Source organism: Melopsittacus undulatus, chromosome 4 (assembly GCF_012275295.1).
Source record: "Melopsittacus undulatus isolate bMelUnd1 chromosome 4, bMelUnd1.mat.Z, whole genome shotgun sequence".
In the NCBI taxonomy this organism is placed as follows: Eukaryota; Metazoa; Chordata; class Aves; order Psittaciformes; family Psittaculidae; genus Melopsittacus; species Melopsittacus undulatus.
This window is the reverse complement of record NC_047530.1, coordinates 19456677-19483080: the sequence shown is the minus strand read 5'-3', so window position 1 is coordinate 19483080 and position 26404 is coordinate 19456677. Positions and strand designations below refer to the sequence as shown.

At 42.8% G+C, this 26404-nt stretch overlaps 1 protein-coding gene across 1 annotated transcript in view; it reads right to left on the bottom strand.

Moving 5' to 3' along the window:
- MTHFD1 (methylenetetrahydrofolate dehydrogenase, cyclohydrolase and formyltetrahydrofolate synthetase 1) overlaps positions 1-16933 on the bottom strand; it is a 43628-nt gene extending 26695 nt beyond the window's left edge. The window contains exons 1-8 of the mRNA XM_005149609.4: positions 16774-16933; positions 8923-9007; positions 6564-6623; positions 5800-5853; positions 5267-5403; positions 5035-5135; positions 3908-4044; positions 2387-2498 (exon numbers count right to left, since the gene is read on the bottom strand). Coding sequence (XP_005149666.1) covers positions 2387-2498; positions 3908-4044; positions 5035-5135; positions 5267-5403; positions 5800-5853; positions 6564-6623; positions 8923-9007; positions 16774-16814 — 727 coding nt within the window. The 5' untranslated portion in view covers positions 16815-16933. The remainder of the gene's footprint in view (positions 1-2386; positions 2499-3907; positions 4045-5034; positions 5136-5266; positions 5404-5799; positions 5854-6563; positions 6624-8922; positions 9008-16773) is intronic.
- Between the last annotated feature and the right edge of the window lie 9471 nt (positions 16934-26404).

Here is a 26404-nt window from a genome sequence, read left to right as displayed (position 1 = left end):
CTTCCAGTCTGTTTATTTTCTGGATGGCACTAGGAAAGGTGTTTCATGAGAGATCCAACACAACCTGATCTTATAGGCCTATGATGCCACCTTGATTCCCAGTACATGAAGACATAAACAACATATCAGGTCAAAGCTTTCTATATCTTTCTAGCTCTTGTGGTGTTAAAAGAGCATGGTAACAAGATACAGGCTGAATGTCCTTTGCTGCTCTTATATCCACTGTTCAAGACTTCCTGTTGGCTGGGGCTACAAAACCCCACAACAGAGGAGGACTCTGAACTGGGCTGCTTCCTCCATCAGGACTTGGGAGAGGGACACTCCAGAGACTATGCCATCTCTAGGAATATTCTCTACCTGCACTGCTCTCCCTTCCTGTAGCAGAGCAATTTCTACAGTCCTGGAATAAGGCATTCAAATTTTTGTTGGACTAGCTCTCTCACTGCAGCAGTGAGAGAGAAAGTCAAATCCAGCCTGGAAAGAGAATAAAACACACTTGCTTGCTGTAACAGAGGTTTCAGAAGATCCTCCTTCCTCTCTCTCTAGCTGGAGACCTGGAAGAAGTTTTGTTCAGCTGCAGTACATGAATACAAAAACAGATGTGCCTAAACTACCTACTGCAGCCTCCAAACCGACAGCCTTGGGAGCATACAGGTCACCCTCCATTCAAATATACAACAGCTGGATTTGCATGACATTACATGGCTATACCTTTTTTTAACTCCAACTTGGCAAGCCTGCATGAAGTCAATGTCCTGATATGTCAAATCATATTGGCATTTGCCTGAGAAGGCACCCTAAGTTTCAAAGTACAGGCATATTCAGAGATAGCCATGTCCTCCAGCTGTATCTCACATCTCCATCTAGAAGATACCTAGCTGGGAGCACTTACAGCCAATGTAAGATGTATTGGAAATGTGTTATTTCTCCCTTCACTCCATTCAAAGCACTATCAGAGCTAGCAGCAATATTCTACCTGTACAGAGAAGTAGCTGGCAAAGCTGGCAAACTAGCTACTGTTTTTTCTGTAGCATTACAATTCCTACAATTCTGGCACTGATTTCCCAAAAGATTAATCTGAAAACTTTTTCAAAACCTATCAGAAGGCAAGAAAGCAGCAGGAAAACTCAGCTTCAGAAAATTGCAGAAAAAGAAGTCAGTGGCATCCATCATTTTAAGCCTCACGATTTCCATGGTACTCTACCAAGTACCTGACTACCAAGTCTCACAATGCCATTAAGCATATTGCCACGCAACATTGACTAGGCTCAGAACTCAGCGCACTGCCCAAGGCACACTAATTACAAGAATCGGGGATGGGTTCTCAGAGATGCAGTTCACATCAAGCCTGAAAAAAAAGGTCATACCATATGTCAGAAACACAACGGTAGTTTTATTTGCAACATGTTAATGGGGGAGACTCCAAGCCATTCTGTTTCAGGCAAAAAAGCAGTGACCCTATGGGTTTGGGCGAATTGCTTAAGTTTGGGTACAAATACATCGAACAACAAACAGCAGCAGATGATGACTTTAATTAGACAGAGGATTAATGTTTTTAAATGCAACTCAATGTCATCTTTGAGGAACAAGACTTCTGAACAGAAACTTCTTTATATTCCATTAAATAATGGCAACAAAATGACTGATTAATTATGAAAACTACCTTCTAAAAGCTATGTGGGTGTAGTACAGAGATAGTTGGATGGTGACTAATTTTCCGTATCATTCAACATCTGTAATTTGGATTTAAAATGAGATGAAAACAGAAAATGCCAGACTGCCTGTTCCTTCTTTAAAAGGAAGGAGTAGCTAAGTGAAACCCTACCCTAAAATCCATTATGTTAAAGCACTTTGTTCTGTGCCAGAGCCACTGTCACCAAATACTCTTGCAGAAGCTGCTTTGTTTCAAGACAACAGCCATTCAAGCCTAAGAAGTTAATGTTGTGACTCAACAAATCCACAGCTACTTGCTTGCCATTTATGTATTTCAAACAGAACAGCTTATAAGATCTAACTGCAAAGTAATGACAGCAAAGCTATGCACTCACAAGTGACAACAGCAGCAAGACTTCACTATGTAGCTGGGGCAAATTAAATGGATATTCTTTTGCAGTATTTCCTAGGACTCCTCTTTTCTCTACTAATCATCAGCATCATGGAAGGCAAAAATAAAACTGCCACTGATCTGCTTTAGGACAGTACTTCAGACCAACCTTTTTTTATGCTAGCTTTTTCATGGGTTGCCATCATTACCCAAGACAGATTTAAAAGAGAAAGAAGTCCTGTCAACTAAAAACACCAAGGAAACAGTATCCATGTACTTACTTAGCAACTGAATTTATATACAAATAAACACATTTCCACTCTTTATACATTACCCACGCACCCGGCACATGGTTAATTCCACAGTCTATTACGATCGCACCAGGTTTGATCCATTCACCTTTCACCATTTCAGCTTTACCAGCTGCAACCACCAGGATATCAGCTTTACCAACCTATATAAAAAAAAAAAGGCAAACAACTCTGTATCACACTGACAGTGGAAAAATGCAGAGCTGTTTCAGCAGCTCCAATTGCAGTGAAACTGTGTGCTCACCCATTGCTACTGGAGGGATGAAAGGGCATTGTCAGCAACTAAAAGTAGCTAGCAGTTCCTTGGCATGGACAAATTCCTGTGATCAGAAATTATGACCTATTTTCACACCCCTACCCTGAAGTACTGCTAGTCAACGCTTCACAACCTCCTTTGAACTCCTCCATGATTCCCAAGTGGATCATACAGACTACTTTCAGATAAAATTAAAGCCTTCTCCATATTCTTATCTTCCTCCCTTCAAATATCCTGCATATTCAGTTGCTCTTTTCAATGCTAGAAATATAACCAGCACTCCTCAGTCAGCAACCAAGAACAATCCCTGCACATTCACCCTGAAGTGAACTCTAAGCATCACTTCACTTGTGGCAGTGCTGCCTTGAGATTTTTATGTCCAGGACTGTGTAACATACAACTCCAGGGAAAGCTGACTATAATTCTGCACTAATATTTGATCAGACAGTACTCAGTAAATTTGACAGATCTGGTCATAAAGCTGCTGCTGAAGACAGTGATTAAACCTCATAGTCAGTTCTTGCACTGCTTCATTCATGTTTGCTTAGGAAGCTGATATCCCTTGAAAGTTTCTCTTTTTATCTTCAAGGTAGATAAATTATTTTTAAGATTTCATTAAGAATTAGCACTTCAATTGTTAATCAACCTAATGACAGTCTTATTGAACAGCAGCTTAGTGGCATGAAGCACTGCAGTATTTCTGATCTTTGTGAGTTATATTCAAATACACCTACCCCCTTTTCAGCTTTAATACTTGCCTACAGATCCTGGCAGTGTTGATTGCTCTATGAAATCCAAGTAGGTGGCAGCACAGCAACACACTATTTCTGTCATTCTCACTGCTAGAGAGGAAAAATGGTACCAACTCACAGTCATGGAAAATAGACTGGAAAAAAAAAACCAAACCTGGAGAAAGCATTTTCCAGCCATTAGAGCAAAACAATAGCTGGCCTTTCTGGGAAGAAAACAACCCCCCAAAAACGAAAACTAAATGTGTTGTCTTGCAGGCCACGTGGAGGAAGGGACGTTTAAATTCTCAGCACTTGCCCAAAGAAAATAAAAATAAGAATTTTACTGTTATAATTAAAACCCTCTAATTAAGGGCCCAAAATAACCAAGATCCTATTCCAGTGTAAATATTCACACAGCCATGCAATGAACAGAACTGGCAAAGTGATTCAGATGAAAGACAAACCAGACCAAATGACTTGGTAGAAGTACACCAAGCAGGGATGTGCAGACAGCACTGGCTTGCAGCAGGTAACTAACAGACTCATGCATCCAGCCTGTTCTTACCTCCTCCGCCAGCGTTGAGGTCTTTGAATGGCAAGTGGTTACAGTTGCATGATTCCAGAGCAGCAGATCATGCATGGGAGCACCAACAATCTTACTGCGACCAACCACTACAGCCCTTTTCCCTGCAACCTGGATGCCTGCACCACAGAAAGTAAAAATTGGTCATTGTGCATCCTAGTACAAACTAACACAAACAGCTCTGGAGTCTTTTGGTCACTTTAAGTCTGGCTCTGGTACTTCAGGATAGTTGTGGTTTAAGTCCCAGCCAGTAATTCAGAACCATGCAGCTGCTCACTCACTCACTCGTTTCTTCCCTCCTGCCCCCCATCAGTTCCCAGAGGGATGGGGAGAAGAACTGAAGAATATAAATCCCACGGGCTGAGACAAGAACAGTCCAATAACTAAAGGTATAATACAAAACTACTACTATTACTGCTAATAAGAATAATGATAACGGAAATAACATGGGGAGAGAATATAAAACTAAAAAGGGAAACAAAAGAAAAAAATAAAAAACCAAACCAAAACCAATAAACACAAGCAATGTACAATATAACTGCTCACCACCTGCTGACTGGTACCCAGCCCAACCTGAGCAGCAATCTGGGCCTTTCAGGTGATTCCCCCCCAGTTTATACACTGAGCAAGACCTGCTGTGGTATGGAATACCCCTTTGGCTAGTTTGGGTCAGGTGCTCTGTCTCCGCTTCCTCCTGGCTTTTTGTGCTTCTCTTCACTGGCAGGGCATGAGACTGAAAAGTCCTTGACCAGGGTAAGCATTACTTAGCAATAACTAAAACAATAGTGTATTAACAGTTTGTTCTCAGACTAAATCCAAAACCACAGCACTGCATCAGCTACTAGGAAAGAGAAAAATAACTGTTACAGCTGAACTCAGGACAAGGATCTATTTTTGTTCTCGGTTGTGTGTGACAGCGAATTGGAGCTGGGAGGAGGGAGGAAGGAAGGACCATTTTAAAACTAGTTCTTTTACTATCTGAAAAGGCAGAGATGAAATGCAGCATCTCAACAAAAGTTTTGATGTGAAGTACCGCCTTGCAATGTGCATAATTCATCCTCTTACTGAAGACTACTGCACTCATGAATAATGGATGGAAACCTCCTTACCTGTCTGTTTGATAAGTTCCATGCATCCTTTTGGTGTACAGGGAATAAAGCAGTCTCCAAGGTCCCCTCTAGAGAGTTTCCCAGCATTGATGCTACTTAGGCTGCATTTTGAAAGAATAAAGGCCAAATAAGATTCCCAGCCTCATTATCACCATTTGAAGGGAAAAAAAAAGAGAAAAAGGTTTTCTTTCTGGAGTGGCTGTCATGCTCTCCAGGGGTGAAGTCACTTTACCCATCTACATCCTTCTCAGGTGCCACAGCATTGGTTATTTTTTCTGTATTGATGGGTTTATCAGAGTCAAGTGGCAGCTGCACTATAAAGCCATGAACAGCAGGGTCTCCATTCAAAGAGGCAATGCACTTGAGGACCTACATGTAAAGACCAAAAATGTAATGGCCAATAAACTGAAATATGACTGATGTAAAGGAAAAAAAAACCATAATCTTATCTGGATTAAAAGATAAACACAAAATATCTAGTTTTTCCACCCAAAAATATAATGACTCACATTTTTACTTTTAGAAAAATACCTGTTAAAGTCTAAATTTTATGTTGTAGTGTTTTAATTTTAAAACTAAAAAATAATAATAATAAAAAACCCACATCAAAAACCCCAGCAGGCTGCAGTTCTTTTTTTTTTATTAGTTAATATCTACAGGAAAGTAGTCTCTTTTTTATATTAAATGAGAGAACAAATATAAGTTCACCTGTTGAGCTCAACACCAATGTTATGCATTTTTTCATTACTGGCTATAACTACTTACCTCAGCTTCTGTTGCTGTGTTTGGCAGTTTTATATGATTGGCACTGATCCCAATCTGCAAGTGAGAATACCAACAAATTATGTGATTTCTGAATTGACATCAGGGATTGATCTGGCTATTCTCCCAGTCCAGCCCAGTCACAGCTACATTCTGTCACATTTCCCAGGTCTATCTCCTGTTCCTGTGGCTACAGTCCTATTATTTGGAAATACTATCAATGAAAGAAGTAAGATTAGTGCTTTGCCTGCTTAGATTGGTCCATACTTCAACTGTCCTGTTCACCTTTTGACATGAACATAATCTTAGCTTGACAGCATACTGCCTTGAAATGCCAGCAAAGAAGATGCTAGATACCACATAGGGAAACAGGGACTCATCTACATTCCCAGCCGGGCTATAGCATGTAATATACCACTTAGTGACAGATGCAAGGCAACTGCAGTTACAAGACATTCAGGAAATATAAGCACATGGTGACAGGTCAGGAAAGACAGAGAATCAACACTTCAGACACATGTAATCTAGGAGATGATCACACATGAAGTGGCACCAGCCCACACTGTTGTTACTGGAGTACCCCACTTTGCTACATGTCAGGTTACACACCCATACTACTTCCTTACAACAAAGAATTCAGGCCAATGCTAGTTTCTCCAGTACAGGCAAACCTTAGACAAAACAATTTGATTTGTATCTGTGTTTTCATATTGAGATTTGACCTACTGTGGGAAGGTAAAAAGAAATATTAAGAGGTTGGGCATTACCTCAGCAGCAGCCTTCAGCTTCATATTAATGTAAAGGTTTGAATCATCTCGATTTCCAACCTAAGGATGAAAAGACAGTTGAGTCACATTGCAGAATAGAGACCCAGTTGCAGGATGAGATGGGCTTAACCCTTAGCTTCCTTTGAGCTACACCAAGGCAGTAGAGGTATTCTTGAGTAACTGTAAAACACACTGGTAGAGGCTTTAAGCATCCAGAGCTAATAGGAAAGAGTTCTGATTTCCTCCATAAACACCATTTTTCCTGTTGAAAAACCTTATGAACACAGTGCTCTCTAAAGCAGAAAATACTATCCACCATCTCATCTGAGAAAGTTAAATCTCTAGCTAATTAACATGATCAGCAGGTGCTGATATCATTCAATTATTGGATTAAGGGTTTCAGAAAAGTTGGGCCTCTCAGATATCCATGAAACTTAATTTTATGCACATACATGTGCCTTTATGGAGTGATTTCTTCCACTACTGTTTTGAACCTTGAGAATTTTCCTGCCAAACAAAAACCACCAAAACTAGAACAAAGCAATGCACAAAGACAGGGCAGCAAGTGGAGCAAATGCCTGTAGTTTTTGACAGTACTGGGTGCCTACAGTACACCTGCATTTCAGTAGACTGCTTGCATCATTCAGTATGTTTTGTTAAAGTAATATTCCTTGTAACTATGAAAATGAGAGGCAAATAAGGAAAAAGCTGATAAGCAAACTCTTGAAACCACATTCCCTGATACTGGGGACTATCCCTGGTTCTCACACAGATTACAGACTACAGGGGTGGCTGCATTACTTGATCACTCAGCATACACTGGTTCTTCTTCCCTAGGGTTAGACAAAGGGGCAATCTCCCCTTTAAAGTCTGTTAGGTTTAGGAAAAGGTATGCCTCAGACAGGGCAGAAAAGAAGGAAGAGTGCAGGCATCAGGGGATGTCAGTGAACGGACCACATTTATTGTGTGAAAGAAACCACTCCTTACTACAGACAAAAAAATTCTTTGAGCTCAGAGGACACCAGATACCTCTCAAGAGAAGAGCATGTATTGTGTGAGGTACTACATACCAGAAACAGCTAATTGTCGTAACTGAGCTGAAAAATAGACAGCTGAGAGTAACTTTTTTAGGAGATGAACGCCAAGGCTGTTTGATAGCTTACAAAAGTGTCAGAGAGCCAAAAAGGAAACAGGTTGTAAAGGACTCTGAGACAGCCCAAGATTGAAGAGAACACAGGCCAACCAAGAAAAAAAATCCATCATCATAAGACAGCTATTTTTTAAGACAATTCAAGAGGTCATCAGTTCAGCAACTTCCATCAAAGCATCCCTTACTAAATTTTAAGACTTTCCTCATTTTTTTCTAAACACCTGAAGACAAGTTTTCTGTAGAGATGAACTTCTTAAAACTAATGTAAAAGAAAAGCAGAAAAAACCCAAAGCACAGACAAGTTTGTTCATGGCACTGAAGAGGAGCACAGTCTTTGTGTACTATAGTGGTCTTCGCACCAGAATCCAGAGACAGGCACCAAGAGCTCTTCAGGAGCCTACAATAAGGACATAAGGAATAAGGACAGAAGACACTTCTCTAAGCAGCCACTTACAATCTCTATCAATGCCCTGTGGCCACAGTTCCTTCCTTTTACATGACACTTCCTACTGCTAGTCATCCCCTGATCTAAGCATAAAGAATTTCCAATTTTTATAGCTACAAGGAAAAAAAAAACAAACAAAAAAACAAATCACCTTAATTCTGCCAAATACGGGCCCAATCCTTGTACTGACAAGTGCCTTTTTTCTCCTCAAGTGTTTCAGTGTGGACTCTCACACTTACCCTTCTGATAGACATCAAATTCAGAAATGTGATTTTGCTCCATCCCCCATACTCAAAGCCTTCTTGGCCAAAGGTAGTTTTGGTTGGTTCCCCCCACCCCCTTGTCTCTCCATGTTCTCATTTAACAGCATACCAAATCCTGTAATAAACACATTTCAGAGATTTCTAGTACAAACATGTTTCTGAAAGCTGACAGACTTCGTGGCTTACAGAAATGCAAAGACTTAGACTAGAGTCTACAAGCACTGCTTCTTCTTGATAGGCAAGAAGCCTACTTTCACCATTCCACAAACACACATGCTCAAACAGAACTGCAAGGGTCTGATTTAATAAAGGAAAAACAGCAAAAATCCCCCAGAATGTTTCCAGGCCCCATTACCTCGGGAAAAGGAATCTCAGAATTGTTACTATCCCTCAGAGGAACTCCGCTCTTCTGTTCCTTTTAAAGGTTACCCATGCAAAGCAAGCTGTGCACTTACCATTGCAATACAGATTTTCTGTAGTTGTCATTAAAGAAAACAATACCTGCAAAATTGCAAGTCCTGGTCTGAAGCCTGGAAATTTCTCTTTCATCTCAAAAACTTGCTGCTTTAGTCTCTCTCTCACTTGTCTGAAAAGGGGAAAAAAAAAAACAAACAAGGCTGAAGTTAATCAAGGAGCTGCATTCTCACACAGTAGTAAGTCAGGAATTGAAAAGATGACAGATGGACAGACTGATAAGTATGTACTTATGCACGAGCACTTGGGTCCCAGCAACCTCCAAAGAAGGTTAATATCCATAAGACCCTTCAAACACTTTGGAAGTTTCAAATTTACTTAACATCTTCTGGGGTTTATGGGTTTTTTTGTTTTTTTTTTCTTTATTTAAATAACTCTACTTTACACCTGGGTCGGAGCAATCCCAGGCACAGCTACAGGTTGGACAAAAAGGAAATTCAGTGCAGCCCTGCAGAGAAGGACTTGGGGGTGTTGGCTGATGAGAAAACGCACATGAGCCGACAGTGTGCACTTACAGCCCAGAAAGCCAACCTGGGCTGCATTAAAAGAAGCGTGACCAGCAGGTTAAAGGAGGTGATCCTGCCCCTCTACTCTGCTCTTGTGAGACCTCACTTGGAGTATTGTGTGCAGTTCTGGTGTCCTCAACGTAAAAAGGACATGGAACTGTTGGAACAAGTCCACGAGGATGATCAGGGGACTGGAGCACCTCCTGTATGAAGACAGGCTGAGAAAGTTGGGACTGTTCAGCCTGGAGAAGAGAAGGCTGCATAGAGATCTCATAGCAGCCTTCCAGTATTTGAAGGAGGCCTACAGGGATGCTGGGGTGGGACTCCTCATTCGGGCCCGTAGTGATAGGACAAGGGATAACGAGTTGAAACTTAAACAGCAGAGGTTTAGATTGGATATAAGAAAGAAATTCTTTCCTGTTAGGGTGCTGAGGTACTGGAATGGGTTGCCCAGGGAGGCTGTGAATGCTCCATCCCTGGCAGTGTTCAAGGTCAGATTGGATGAAGCCTTGGATGATATGGTTTAGTGTGAGGTGTCCCTGCCCGTGGCAGGGGGATTGGAACTAGATGATCTTAAGGCCCTTTCCAACCCTAACTATTCTATGATTATATTCTTCACCCTCCTCTTTTCCACCTCATGGGACACAAGGCAAAAAACCAAAACAAAACAAAACAAATACCAACCAAAATGGTTTGGCATTGAAATCCCAGGAATTTCCAACTCCCTACTCAAATGTACATCCTCTTTCCACATATACCATATCAAATCTACCTGTTTTCCACAAGCACTAGTCAGTGGTGTCACACATGCTGTCCTGGTAAAGCATGATGGATCTACAGTGGTAAAATCAAAAAATAGCTAAACAAATGGAAGGTACCTGCAGATACACCTCCATCAGTCAGTCAATACTATGTGTTTCTATTTCCTGCCTGCCTGGCCTAACCAGGCTGGATAGGCTGCAGTCCTGCGCCCACCTTCCTGCCTCCAGCCTGCTTCTGAACTTGCCAACATGCACATGAGATAATGCCCCCAGCCCAAGGGCTTCCAAACAAGACAAACATTTTTTCCCTGGGAGTAAGAAAGAGAATGAGAGGTGGACAGAGGTGAAGCTCTGAGGAAAATCAGCTAAACCCTGGTACACAGCTCAGATCATGCCTTCAGGAAAAAGAAGTTTAACAGTAAAATTATTAAATCACAGCTTTAAAGGGAAGCATGTGAGAATTCACTGATGAGTTAATCTACCTCAGATGTCAACTCATGTCAGTTCACTATGCAATGTTTTAGAGATAGCGAGTATCCTTCAACAATATATTAGTCACAGACAGCTCAAAACCCACTGACACCACCCTCCCTAGCCCTGCACTCCAATTTCTCTGTCTGGGCCACGTGCATGATCCTTCACCTGGGAAGCTGGTAGGAAAGAGGCCCTGGTGCCAGGCTGTTCTGGTTTTTCAAATTTGAAATTCTGCCAAAAGCCCAGGTGCAGCCCAGCACCGCTGCTCTGTCTACTCATTAGAGGCAGTAAGGATTCAGAGAGAACTGACCAATTGCCCCCATCTCATGGGCTTACAGAGCTGGAAGGAGGCAGTGGCACTTCACTGCAAATGTAGGAGATACTTAGAAGCAAAAGAAACATAAGCAAACCTCACAGGACACCACTAGAGGCTTGACAGGTCTGTCCTCCTCCATGTGACCTCCAGCCCATGTCCCAGCCACTATCCTTGGAGATGAGAATGCACTACCATCACACTTAACAAATCCACCCTGCTTCAAACACCCTATGGGTTCAAACACAGATGGTTTCCTTGTCTTCACCTACCCTCAAATCTGCATCACAAGGTCTCCCCAGACTGGAGGAGGCACTGTTGTTGCCAGTTCCTTAAAAATGCAAAGAGCAAAGGTACAGGGACAGAGTAAGTAGCTGATGCCAGCTGGAAGGCTGCAATATTGGAAAATTCCAAGATGACAGATAGCCAGTGAAGTCAAGTCAACCCTTCAACTATGAGCTCCACATCACAAATGCAAGAGGCAAAAAGGGAAATGGGAGCAGCATACAGCTGCAACCTAGCAGCACTGATCCCAAGGGACAGTTGCAGCTGGCCCAGCCAGAAGCAGCCCTAAGGCTGTTCTAAGTTCTGCCTCAGGGGGAATTACAGCCTCCTGCTACATCCCAAATCATGCATCTCTCCTGCTGCATCCCAAATCACATGATCAGAGCTCCACTGTACCTGAGGAGAGGGTTCCAAGTATTTTTAGGTGTTTGTGTCTAGCCAAGCTGTACAAAGTCTCTTAACAAGCTTCAGTGAGAAAGCTTGTTTTCAACCTTGTTTAAGAAACAGTAGTTTCTAGGCTTCCTTTAGCTATCACCTCTGTAAAAGACCTGACACTACGACTGGCTGATGAGTTCAGAAAACAATGTCACAGCAAGTCCTGTCCTAGCAATTGTTCATGCTGAAGTGACAAAAGTTCATCTGCTGGGTAGCAAAATCAACTGCCTCTCCTTACACTCCTGCTGTAAGGCCCCAGGGAAGGCACCACATCTACAGCTGCAAACACAACAGGGCCTAAGCTCACAAGCAGCACATAACAGCAATGCAGTGATCTCAAGGAGCAGAAGCCCACTGCACATGTCTTTTGAGTGCATGCTGTGGGCCAGCTCTTTGAAGGCACAACTACAGGTTGGGCAGAGAAAAGATTCAGAACAGTCCTGCAGAGAAGGACTTGGGGGTGTTGGTCGATGAGAAAATGAACATGAGCCAGCTTCAGTGTGCGCTTGCAGCCCAGAAAGCCAACAGTATTCTGGGCTGCATCAAAAGGAGCGTGACCAGCAGGTCAAAGGAGGTGATCCTGACCCTCTACTCTGCTCTTGTGAGACCTCACTTGGAGTACTGTGTGCAGTTCTGGTGTCCTCAACATAAAAAGGACATGGAAGTGTTGGAACAAGTCCAGAGGAGGGCCATGAGGATGATCAGGGGGGACTGGAGCACCTCCCATATAAAGACAGGCTGAGAAAGTTGGGGCTGTTCAGACTGGAGAAGAGAAAGCTGCGTGGAGACCTCATAGCAGCCTTCCAGTACCTGAAAGGGGCTATAGGGATGCTGGGTAGGGACTGATCATTAGGGACTATAGTGAGAGGACAAGGGGTAATGGGTTAAAACTTAAACAGGGGAAGTCTAGATTGGATATAAGGAAGAAATTCTTTACTGTTATAGGGTGGTGAGGTACTCAAATGGATTGCCCAGGAAGGCTGTGAATGCTCCATCCCTGGTGGTGTTCAAGGCCAGGTTGAGCGAAGCCTTGGGTGAGATGGTTTAGTGTGAGGTGTCCCTGCCCATGGCAGGGGGATTGGAACTAGGTGATTTTAAGGTCCTTTCCAACCCTCACTATTCTATGACTATGATTTCTGACAACAGTCTCTGGTGTTCCAGTACAGAAAGCACATCACTGATTTGTGGTCTACAAGCAAAAAGAAATGCAAAGAAACAGAAAACATATGCGAGCTCTACTGCATCATAAATTATGATACGAGACAGGCAACTTGAAAGGGTCTCAGGTCTGGATTTTACCTTCAATCCAGCCTTCTCATTGGAAGAGAAACAAGCCCACCAAAGGGTGTAGCTCCCCTCTGTCCTCTGTGAAACAGCCATGACTATTCATGTATTATACTGCTGTCACTTTCTGTAATTAGACATTAGTTCACTTCCCGTTCAGCTACAGAGAAGTATCTTTGTTCACTTCAAGAAACTTAACATACACAGAGCCAGGCTGATTTGCTTTAGGGGCTTTAAATCACGAAATGATTTGTTAGACAGCCACCTAGTGTTAAGTACCACTGCTCTCTAGTTATCACAAGAGCCACAGGTGCAAAGGCTTGAAAGAAAATGAAGGGAAAAATAAATCCAATGTTAACTCTGCAGACTTACAAATACATTACAAAATAATCTTTGAAAGTCGGCAGCTATTTAGTGATACAGTTTGCAAAATTCTATTGTAGACTTCAGGTCTTCATGAAGATAAAAGTTCATGTTCTTAAATCAACATCTTTTTACTAGCTATATGAAAATACTTTTAAGTCTTCAGACACAGATTTGCAATTGCATGTGGCTGTTTCTCCAAAAGCCCTCTGACGCTAGGACCCATGTGCCCTTCTACAAACTCACAGTGCAAGCAAGGGTCCAGGGTCCACACAGGTTAAGGACAGCACATGGCTCTAAGCATACAGTACAAAAGCCAGCTCCAAAGATTAAAGAACGTGTTAGCCTTTCTTGCTCTAGACTGCAACAGTGGGCTGAATTTAAATTCATTATGTGAATTTTCCAGAACAACAAAGGACAAACCATACTCCTCCAGCTCTGCTGTAAAAGCAAACTCTCTCCCATAGCTCCCATGTCAGTGCCTCCCACCATCACACCTATGTGTTTACGTACATGCAACGGCTCGGGTGTTGAGCATACACACAGCCATACCGAAGATGACACCAGGCTGTTTCTGTCCCTTTTTACAATGAGCAGTACTGGACCACACAGTCCACTTTAACTTGGTACGTTTCAGTGCATGCCTGAAACATTCTGGGTAGGATGTGGCAAACAGACCTCAAAGGTGAGGTTATTTTTTTTAGTTCAGACTAGAATTAGCTGCAGTTTCAATAGGAACTCCAAAAAACTTTTGAGGCCCAGTCTGAAAAAGCTGAACAGTTGTCTTTACTGCAGTTACCTCCATTTATAAGCTGAGCCTGATCATCACTGTACCCAGTACTTTAAATTCAAAGCACTACCTGGCCCATCCCTAGGGGCTGGGAGGGATGTTAAGTTTTCCCTGCCATCACAACGCATCAGCTGTTCATCCACTCCAGGAATGTTCGAACATTGCTGGCACCATCAAACAATTCAGGCCAAGCCAGGGGTTTTCAAACCTGGGCTACTTCAGATGATAGTGACTGAATACAGTCCTTACTGCTGTGAACGTAAGCTGTAAAAAGAAGCCACTATGATGTTTTGCTTTGAGTATGTATTTCAGAGACAGTATTTTTACTTTAAGGGAATACTAGCAACAAAATAAAAGGTTGAGAATACTCTATTTTGATTCCCTCCAGCCCTCCATACACCATATACATATAACACTGTTTCTCTTCATCTTATTAGCAATTTGTTCACTGTTCTGTTATGCAATACCTCACCTTTTGCAACTCATTTGCAATGAGGCAAATTTAATTGCAGCAAAATCTAAGAATGAATTATGGAACAGCCACTCACAGAAGTAGAGGAAAGCCATTCTGACATAATTAGTCAGCTCAAATGTTTTACTCCAACATTATGCAGACTGTCCAGGTACAAGAGATTGCTTCTACTTGAAAGAAGCAGCCCTAGCAAGAGAAGCATTAACTTAAACACCACACAATGTCTGCTGCCCTGTATGTTCTTCTTCCCATACATGACATAACCAAGCTTATTATCTACAGGTAATATTCAAAGCCACTGAAAACATCTATTTTTCTTTGTACCCTTTCTGAGCCTTCCAAGACTTACTAGGTGTGAACTAGCTTTGTATCAAGTTTTCCTCATAGAGGCAAGGAAGCTCTCATTCTCTCTCTATTTATTCTCTTTACATGTTTCACAAAAATACGAATGCCACTATCTACCAGATTTTTGTTTTAATAACTGATATGACTCTGAATTAGAATATTTTTTCACCTTTTTGGGGGGAAGGGATGCTCAGTGGCAGGAGAAGAAAGTTCACAATACTTACAAATTTTGATTTAACACACATAGAAACCCAGATTTACGTAGTTGTAACACTACTTCATGGATTCACCTCATTTGTTAATATTTGACTGACTTACAAACACTTTTCTGGACTAAAGGATAAAGTAACAAAACCCACCCCCTGCAAGACAGTTACTGAAAAGATTCTGCTATTGATGTAGTCAGAAACATCCCTCCTTTCTACAACAGACAATTCAGCTGAAAATTCCTAGGGAAAAGAAGTATATTCCTATTGCTGCTTCTGCTGCTGCAGGCTCTTGGCCAGGAGGTGAACTCACAATGAGAATCCTCTGGACCAGCATTTCTCTAGAGGGCCTGGAGAAACGGTCAGGTATCTGCAGGGTGGATAGGACATTTCCTCATGCCTCATTCAATACTCCAGTAGCAAAAAGACTGCCAAAAGCATAAGATGAAGCACAAAAACCAGATTGCAATACCCAAGTGGAACCAGCCCAAAAATTACTGGGTAAAAAAATTCACAAGCAACCCTTCATCATCAATATTCAGATTCAAGACACATTAAGCCTACTTTTCAGAACTGCTCCATTGTCACTCAGATGTCGACTGTTGTACATATCCATACTTAAGATCAGGTCTAACCACTTTTTATAGATTTCTTTAGACCATTTCAAATTTACCCTTTCTGTCCAAATTCCCTGATTATGGACAGCGGATACCCAACAAACCTACCTAACCAAACCGTGTTTGCACAGAACATAACAGTGCAAACAAGGTTTGGCAAACAGTTTAGCAAAGGGTAATACTTTGCTAAACACCACACTTTGCTAAGGCTAGGGAAATGGATTTAGCTTTCTTACCAGATGTGCATGTACGGTAGCAGCAGGAAAATCAAACAAACTGAAAGGTACAACACGGGCTCACCTATACTCAGGGCTTGTCAACTAACTGAACAGCACAAAAAAACAACCCTTTTCCTTTAGGGTCTGCCAAATCTTCCAAATAGCTTTAGCAGGACACCCATGGACATTCATCTTCATGTTATCCAGTACATGCATTAAAGTATTCTGCCATAAAAAGGAGTGACCAATGCCTGCACCGTATGAACACAGAGACCATACTTAAAGCACATGCTCCCAGCTCCCACTTGTAAACCATCCTAGCATGAATCCGTAAGACTGCATGTCAGCTAGCACCTTCACACCTCACTGTGCAGACATCCTGAGCCACCCTGCAGAGATGGTGCTACACACTGCCACCGAGAACCAGGCAGATGCACCCCCGGCCTTCTGGGAGTGTGTGTGTGGACAGTCAGCACTTTACGTTCTTCTGATCTTCAGTGCTACTTTTATTTAATAACTCCCACAATTTCCAGACGCAAAAAAGTGAGCTTTGACTGCAACGCAGCGAAAAAACTTTAGGGTATCTTTCAGCCTCCTTCGCCCTGGCAGAGCCAAAGCAAAGGCCGCCCCAGACCCATTCCACTGCTGCCCCTCCGCCCAGACAGCCACGCCAGGCTCCTCGGCCTCAGTCATCTCAAGGGGTAAAAATCCCCTCAGCTCCCAACAGGCTCCCATCTGGAGAAGCCCCAGCCCCACGCAGAGCCAGGCTCTTGGCGGGAAGGAACGGGCGGGCCCCTGAGGGTACGTACGCGGAGACTATCTTGCCGCTGAGGATCTCGGCAGGGGCCATAGTGACAGCGGTGAAACGGCGGCCGACCGCGGCGGGACTCCCGGACCGTCTGCGAGCTGCACTGCCCACACGGCTGACCTACCCCGCGCCACACGTGCCTCGGCGCTTTCGGCAGCCACCGCTCCCACCGCGCAAGCGCTGCCCCGCCCCGGCGGAGGGAGGGGAGGGATGCCGAGGGGCGGTGATGGGCTCTCTAGTTGGGGGGAGTGTGCTGTGGGTTCCTCAGCACCCGTTCTGCAGCTGTGAGGAGGCCGGTGTCCGGCTGCTGCTGAGCCGAGCGGAGTGGAGCGGCGCGGTGAAATGGCCGCCAAGGCGTCTCAGTGGTGCCGGTCCCTGCTTTTCTGGAGCTCTGCCCCGCTCTGCCGAGAGCGGCCGAGGCGGCGGGGCTGGCAACTGGCGCTGGGGAGGGTGAACGGTGCGTCCGGGGCTGGGGGCTCTGGTCTCCCCTGTTGGCTCTGCACGGTGGATTCCTGGCTGTGGTTAAAATCGCAGATCTGTATAAGAATTATCTCCTGTGTTTCATGTCTTGGGGCTGTACTGTGGTACTCTTGAGAAGATACGCTGAGAGTCGTTTATTTGGTCACCATAAAGTCACCAAAACACTGGCTAGCCAGTGTAGAAAGAGGGGGAGGAAGAGGCGGGGTTGGATTGTGGCCTGTTTATAGATACTGTTACAGATGAGAAACAGGTTCCTAGCGGTTGCTTATAAGCGCCGTGCTTGATGTGAATAATCCCATTAGGGCTGGTGAAGATGTAGTTTCCTGTCAGGTCAGTACACTTGTCTATGTGTGCTGTTATTTATACAATCAAGGCTTGCCCTTGTGCTGCAGGCCAGCATAGACGTTTTGGGACCTTGCTGAGAGAGACAGCTTTCAGTGGTTTTCTCACACGTGGCGAACAGCCAGAGCTGGAAATGGGAAAACCAATTAAATGCCACAGAGGCAGGCTTGCTCAGGCAAGATAACGACACAGCCCAGAGAAGTTAAGGAACTCACACGTGTTCTGTGCTAATATCTAGCATACGGTTAGAGAGCAGGAGCACGATGCAAAACCAGTGATAAAAAAGGGCAGGGACAGGGAACAGGCAAATCGGGATCGATTGATACAGGGGTAACCAGTGTTCAGGGGGGTAATACAGAGAAATTGTACAAGGGGGTTAAAGGAATTCCTTTGCTAAAACAAAAGTATTGTCTGTCCTAAGTACCTGCCATTGCCATCTTGCCAAGGCATTGATTACTGCTGGAGGGGAGAAGCAGATGCTAGTTCTGCTGACAAGGGACAAAAGCAGATTATTGGTTCTACTGATAAGCCTGGGAGAGGCAGACAGGACGCCAACCAAACCTTAGAACCATGTCAAAAGCACAGGTGTTTGGTCCTACTGAGAAGCAGGGGAGAAGCAGACTGGGCCCTGACCAGACCCTAAGGCCATGTCTGAAGGTTAAAAGGTGTGAAGGTTAAGAAGAGGAAGACTCATTTACTTCATCTTGAAGACCCCTACTCACAAGAGGAAGACTCATTTACTTCATCCTGAGACCCCTGCCCATGACCAGAAGGGGCACTGCGCAGGTGCAAAGGACCTTTCGGTTCATTATAATACGAAGCGGGGATAGATAATAAATATGTATAGGCAGATTGAGCAACCTCCTGTCTATGTGTACCTTAAGAGAATAAATGTAAAGGGAGAACAACCCTGAGGTGTGCATGCTTTGCAGGAGCTATCCCCATGCACCTCAGCGCTGAATAAAAGCATACCTACTTTACAGCTTTAACTAGTTGTGGAGTCTATCCGTGCATCAGATGATGGGGTGGGCCCCACACCATTAGGTTGCTGTTGGGGAGCAGTAGCATATTCCTGTGCCTGCAGTAAAGCAATACTCCTCATACTGTAGCCACAACTGTCCCATGAAAGAAATGGGATAACCTCACTGCAGATTAACAAGCTATGAGGAATAGGAGCTGGATGCTAAAACAGCAGTGTTCCTGCTGAGAGTTTGAGACATAGAAGGCCTATGTGAAATGCCTTCACATAGATTTTTGCTTTACATAGAAGCATGGATTTGGAAAAATGTGTCTGTTTCAAAGAGTTTGCTGAGAAAACATTGAATCCTGCTATTCCCTCATGTAGTTGGTTCACAAAGGGGTTTGGGGAACCATCAGATTTTGAGAAGGGAGAAGTGCAGGCTTTGCAATTTCCACCTAGGGCACAAAACGATAAGAACAGAAATATAGGAGCCCTTCTGTTTCAGAAGCTTTATGGTTGCTCCTCTGGTGTTCTGGGAGGGGAATATAAACAATATGTAGTTCAAAACTTCTCTGAGGATAAGGCTTTTCTTCTTTGTGTTTCCTTTCACAGCCTAGCAAGTGACACCTTTTCTCCTTTTTCTGTTTTTTTTTTCTATTTAGAGGAGAGATTGTTACCTTGAGTGGTTAAACTATCTTAAGTTAACAATATGTTGTAATTGTAGGATTAAAGGTCAGAAATTTCTCTTTAGAAGTGACTTGGAGAAGACAAAAGGCTGTATTTTAGGGCTTTTATATGCTAAATAGGAAAAGCTAGAAAGAACTTCTTTTTCTCTTTTTTCATTATGTATTCCCGGTATTTCCTGGAATGCTCAACAGGCATTTGCAGTATTATACAATCAAGACTGAGATTACACAATTAACTGAGAGAAGGGATTTTTGTAGGCTACTTAAAATTCTGTGCCTTATTTGTTTCTTCTGTTGCCTTTATCTGAGGCATGAATAAAGTCTTCGGGTGGGATGTGTTTTTTGAAAAATGCAAGAGATGGACTCCTTCAGTTAAGGACAGGATAAGCTCACAAAACAAAAGAAGATTTGACACTCAGGATGGCAATATAAAAATGTAAAAAAAAAGAAAAAGCTACATTATTTATTCAGATGACCTTATTTGCAGAAACTGTGGATTCCTGCCCAGAGTTGCTAACTTGCATGATTTGCATGTGTGTGAGCATTAATCTTACTTGCTGCTTTTTTTTTTTTAATTTAAATGCTTCAGCACCTGAAAAATAAAGTCTCATGATAGCAGATAAAACTTTGGAAATTACCTGCATTTATTGTAGTCTAAAAAACCTGAATCTGTTGAGTCTGAAAAATAGGAAAGGAACTAAAAATAATTTTGAGCAGCTTCTATTACTTCTCTATTTTTGAGCTAGATTCCCCTTTTTTGGGAAGGGACAGACTCATGAATTTTAAGTGCTTATGCTGGAAAATCAGACTAGCCAATGTCTTTGTATCATAGCAGGACATTCCTTTGTATTTCTGGCTTGTCTCATGTGGCAGTCAAGTACTAAAGCAGAGAGCATTACTCAGAAGTTGTGTGTGTCACACCTTTATGTAATAACATGTTTTTTAACATTTAATTGTCGTCCTGAAGTCAAAATACTGGAAATGGTATAGGAAAGGTTCAAAAATGGGATTATGTGATGAGAAATGGCCGAACAGACCTTTCTGATCATATGAACTGGCTGGATGGCAGCATGCAAAGAGCTGTGGTCAATGGTTCAATGTCCAGCTGGAGATCAGTAACAAGTGGTGTTCCTCAGGGATCGGTGTTGGGACCGGTCTTGCTCAACATCTTTGTCGCTGACATGGACAGTGTGATTGAGTGCGCCCTCAGCGAGTTTGCCGATGACACCAAGCTGTGTGGTTCGGTTGATAATGCTGGAGGGAAGGAATGCCATCCAGAGGGACCTTGACACACTTGTGAGGTGGGCTGATACCAACCTCATGAAGTTTAACTATGACAAGTGCAAGGTCCTAAACCTTGGTTGGAGCAATCCCAGGCACAGCTACAGGTTGGGCAGAGAAGAGATTCAGAGCAGCCCTGCAGAGAAGGACTTGGGGGTGTTGGTTGATGAGAAAATGAACATGAGCCAGTTTCAGTGTGCGCTTGCAGCCCAGAAAGCCAACAGTATTCTGGGCTGCATCAAAAGGAGCATGACCAGCAGGTCGAAGGAGGTGATCCTGCCCCTCTACTCTGCTCTTGTGAGACCTCACTTGGAGTATTGTGTGCAGTTCTGGTGTCCTCAACATAAAAAGGACATGGAATTGTTGGAACAAGTCCAGAGGAGGGCCACGAGGATGATCAGGGGACTGGAGCACCTCCCGTATGAAGACAGGCTGAGAAAGTTGGGGCTGTTCAGCCTGGAGAAGAGAAGGCTGCATGGAGACCTCATAGCAGCCTTCCAGTATTTGCAGGGGGCCTACAGGGATGGTGGTGAGGGACTCTTCATTAGGGACTGTAGTGACAGGACAAGGGGTAATGGGTTCAAACTTAAACAGCAGAGGTTTAGACTGGATATAAGGAAGAAATTCTTTACTGTTAGGGTGCTGAGGCTCTGGAATGGGTTGCCCAGGGAGGCTGTGAATGCTCCATCCCTGGCAGTGTTCAAGGCCAGGTTGGATGAAGCCTTGGATGATATGGTTTAGTATGAGGTGTCCCTGCCCATGGCAGGGTGGTTGGAACTAGATGATCTTAAGGTCCTTTCCAACCCTCACTATTCTATGATGCTAAATCCAGCTCCAAAATGCACTAAAAGTTAAAGCTCCTATTAACATATAGGAAAACTCAGAGAAACAGTGGAAAAGGAGACAAACACGTGAAAATGTTTACAAAGTTGACAGCAATAGTCAATGTTTTATGCTTTCAGTGCAGTTCTTCTGACCATATAAATGCAAAAGGATCGGAAAAAAAAGGTTAATACCATTAAAAGAACAGACATCTCTGAGCATATTCTGTTTTGTACCAAAGCAGACTTATTTTCTAATGGCTGTTAGGATGAAGAAGGATAAACCCAGTTACTTCAGGATAGGCTGAAGCCTCAGGGTAAGAGTCCTCTCAGTGTTGCCCCAGAACAGTTGTTCTGCTCACTCAGCTCCCAGACAGACATCTCTGGGGGTCTGGTTTGGCAACTCCCACAGTTTGACTGTTTACCTTTGCATCCACCCCCTCTTACCCAACAAGTCAAAAGTCATGGAGGTTGATCTTTAAAAAAGCCATGAAGGCTGCAAAATTCATGCCAGAAAGACTTTCAGTGTTACTGATGAGCTAACAGCTGTGCTGCTGCTGGCACAGGGTCCCAGAAAGCTGTGATTTGTTATGAGGAACTAACCATGACTCATCAAACCAAGGAAGAACATTAGGTTTTGCTTCATCCATTAATTGGGACAGCTAGGATAGGACATTGTCTGTAGTGAAGGAGGAGGACTGGAAAAATTCACTTAGCTCCATAAACCTTGGTTAGAAAAGAGATTTTGAGAAAGCTTGTTTGCAGGAGCGCACCAGAAGAACAGTATTAGTTCTCAAGAACAGTATCTTCAGATGCATGAAGGAAGCTTTTCCTTCTTAGAGATGCCCCACTGAACAAAGCAGAATTGGTTAAATGAATGATATTACTCTAGAATGTACCCTAACTACCTTGATGGAGAACACAACTTTATAAGGGGTAACTGACATATTTAAATACATGCTATTGGTCAACTTGCCCTTTGATCAGATCATGCTTTAAAATAGCCGTTGTAGCTAAGCTATATTAATGTAATAGTAGATAGCATGAGATAACATTTATTCCATAGAATCATAGAATAGTTGCTTAGACCCTTGCTTCTGGGTCCAGTTGTTCTCTGCTGTTGTGTCAGTAGTTGAGGATGGAAGGGACTTCCTGAAAACATCTGATCAAACTGCTCTGCTCAAGCAGGGTCAGCTAGATCTGTTTGCCTAGGACTGGGTCCAGTTGGATTTTGATCTCCAAGGATGCCCAGTCCATAACCTGCCTGGGTGTGGAGACAGTGTTCTCACAGGAGAATGGATATTTGGTACATGAGCTCTGAATAACTCCAACGGATACAGCAAGGCTGTGGGAGGCCCGAGGAAGCCTAAGCAAGCAAGATAAGAAGAAGCTGTAATTCACTGAATTATGAGAACTGTGGATTGTTGGCAAGCGTTCGAGATCAAGTTCTCACACCTGTGCTTAACCAGTTATGTGTTAGTCACTAAGGGTCTTCAAGACAAGTATCCAATCATGATATGCCAAATTGCTGTAGGTGTGTGTAAGCAATAGTATATAAGGAGTTAATGCTTTGCAATAAATGGCTTTTTGTCTGATCACATTGATCTCTGACTGAGTCCGTTCCGCGGCACCTGGGAAACATATTCCAGTGTTCAGCTGCCCTCATATCTCCCCTATTATTGCTGCTTTTTCACTCTTGTCTCAGCTATTGCCTCATTGAACCACTTCCTTATGCTGTGCTCTGTCCATCTTTAATACTTACACATGTTCCTCCTGAGGTCCACCTCATATTTAGGAAGTAGTGAGCCCAACCAGAATAGTTGGCAATTCCACCACAGAACAACATTCCTAGAAAGCTTTTCATCTCAGCATTACTTGAATATATATGTCTGGACTGGTGAGGAAATGATAAGTTGTTTTATAAACCAAGAGCTTTGTCTTATCAGAGAGTAACTTCTGTGCTTTTTCAGCCACAGGCAGTTTTCTCAAATTCTTAAATAAATGCCCTGAATGTCATCGAGGTAAAAAGGCATCTGAAGATTACAAGTCCTTAGCAGAGAAATCCTAAGTCAGCCTTACAGAGATGAGTAAGTTCATTAGTATGTGAAAAGGACAAGAGAACTTTCTATCAGTTGCTTCTTTTAAAACTTCTTCTTCAGCACTGTATTTTAAGAAGTCTAGAGCATTCCTTTGTTTTCTTTTGTGGGCTTTGTTACAGCAAGGTTGCTATCAGGAAGGAAAGAGGCTAAAATCAATCCAGCCTGATTACTTTTAAATCGGAAAGTGCCCCATGAAAACTAACATTTCTGTTTGGAGGAAGAAGGATTTTCCTGAAGATGCAGGTGTAAAACACTACTCATTACATTGCTGAAGTCACAAAATTAGGTCCCATGCCCCAGAATTAGTAGATCTCAAATACTTTTTTATGGTAGGGTTAAGAAGCAAACAGAGAGTAATACAATCCATACTGCAATCCATATTGCAGTATTGGAACTGGGTCTGCCCAAGATAACAGGCTAAAAAATCCATTGTTTGTTTTTGGTTGCCTTGGTGCTATGGCACCTCATATGGGGTCCTGGTATCGTCCTGTTCCTGATGTGGTGTTGCAATGGTACATGCTATGTGAAATCCCAGCCATGGAAGTCAATGGGAATCTTGCCATTTGTTATGACTATGTCAGTGATTTCTGTTATCATAGGTGATGCAATACCTGTGGTATCATGATACAAATGTCACAATGTAGGTGCTTGGCAATGTGGCAAAACAGCAAACAAACAGTAACAGCCAGCCAAGGCAAATAAAGAATGAGAGCAAGGTAAGTTGCTCACAGTTTTTGTAACTTTTACAAGGTGTTTTGGATACACACAGAATTTCTGTTCTTGCTGTTAATTAGCTCTGAAAAAGACTTAGTCAACATTTCTTAAGTATGAGAGGGAGTTTTTACAAGGGCATGTAGTGATAGAGCAAGGGGTAATGGTTTTAAACTGAAAGAGAGTAGATTTAGATTAGACATTAGGAAGAAATTCTTTACTATGAGGGTAGAGGGGCACTGGCACAGATTGCCCCAAGAAGCTGTGCCTGCTCCATGCCTGGCAGTGTTCAAGACCAGGCTGGATGGAGCTTGGAATAACCTGGTCTAATGAAAGGTGTCCCTGCCAATGGCAGGGGTTGGAACTAGATGATCTTTAACGATCCTTCTAGCTCTAACCATTCTATGACTCTGTGATTCTAAGTAGTTAGAAACATTTTGTCTATAGCAGCAGTCCAAAGTAAATGCTCCTTACACAGCAAAAGTAGAAGTCAGTTCTTTTCTCAGTGCTGTAGAAATACAAATTTCACTAAGAATTTCTTTAATATTACTCTGTGAGGTCTAGATTGGATTGTCAGCTATGTCCATAGGCGTACTGCTCCAGCCAGAAGCAGTCACTTCAGATGCAGCTTTAGTCTTTCATATTCAATATGACCCTGATTCTGCACAAGGTATGGCAGATTCTACATCTGGGAGTGGTGGAGGTGAACAGAAGATAGAAATCTGCACAGAACAGAAGGAACATTTTAAGCTGCATGTACCGAATGTCACAGCCTCACTTTCTCAGTGCTTTGTCACAAAACCCCAACAGCCATATTTGAGTAATCATGGACACTCCTGCTAAAAAGCAGTGCTGTCTCTTCTAGTTCTGAGGGAGTGATGGATACAAACTGAACCTTTTCCTGCATCCTCTCATAACAAACAGTAGTTGCAGCACATGCTGAACCTATTCAGACAGTGGTAATGTTCCCAGTGAAGTACATGCTCCCTTGAGCTTCAGAAGTGGAGCTAGCTAGGCCAGACAGAATTTTGCCCAAGGCCTGTATGGAACATGTACTTGGCAATCAATTTCCAATTTTTTGCTAATTTCTTGTAACAATTCTGCACTAAACTGTGAACCTTGGTCAGATGAAATTGCTGCTGGTACTCCAAAGCGAGGTATTATCTCGTTAAATAATGTTTTAATTAGTTGTCTTGCATTATTTACCCTACAAGGGAATGCTTCTGGCCAGCTGGAAAAAGTATCTGTTAACACCAACAAATATTGATAACGCCCTTTTCTTGGTAATTCAGAAAAATCTATTTGCCACTGCTGTCCCGGATAACTTCCTCTCCCAATTGTCCCAATTTGATTTCTATTTTCAGTTTTAGGATTATTCCTAAGTCATAGCTGACATTGTTTTGTCACCGATTGAATTGTGGTGTATAGATTTCTTCCTACAATTCGTTTGTCTAAATATTTATATAAAGAGTTGCCACCCCAATGAGTTTTATTATGTTCTTCCTGAACTAACTTCCAGAGTTGGTTATAGGGAATTACAATTCACCCATCAGGTATCTGAACCCAACCCTCTTTATTTTCCTGTCCTTTTAGATCCTCAATCAATTTTCTATCCTCTTTTGAATACCTAAGTTTAGATTTTTCAATTGATAGTTTGCCATCAGGGATTAAGGACGTGATTTGTGATTGTTCAGCTGCTCGTTTGGCTTCGAAATTGGCCAAATTATTTCAAATTTCCTGATCGGAGTCACCTTGTTGATGTCCTTTACAGTACATAACAGCTACTTCTTCAGGTAGCTTGAAAAGCCTCCAGTAATTGTAGAATTTCTGTAGCATGTTTAACCTGTTTACCTTGTTTGTTCAAAAGTCCTCATTCTTTCCAGATAGCACCATGTGCATGAACCACACCAAATGCATATTTAGAATCAGTCCAAATATTTATCATTTTCTCTTTAGCCAATTCCAGGGCTCTCGTTAACACTATTATTTCTGCCTTCTGGGCAGAGGTGTTTGAGGGTAAAGGTTTAGCCCCTATTACCTGTGAAGCGGTGGTAATGGCATATCTTGCCTTTTGTTTACCATTTTTCACGAAGCTACTACCATCAGTAAACCAAGAATCAGCATCTCCCAGAGGTTTTTCTTTCAAGTCTGGTCGGCTCAAATATACAGTCTCTATGGTGGCCAAGCAGTCATGTGTTAGTGGTTCTGTCAATTGATCCTGCAAAAAGGATGCTGAATTGACATTAGTGAC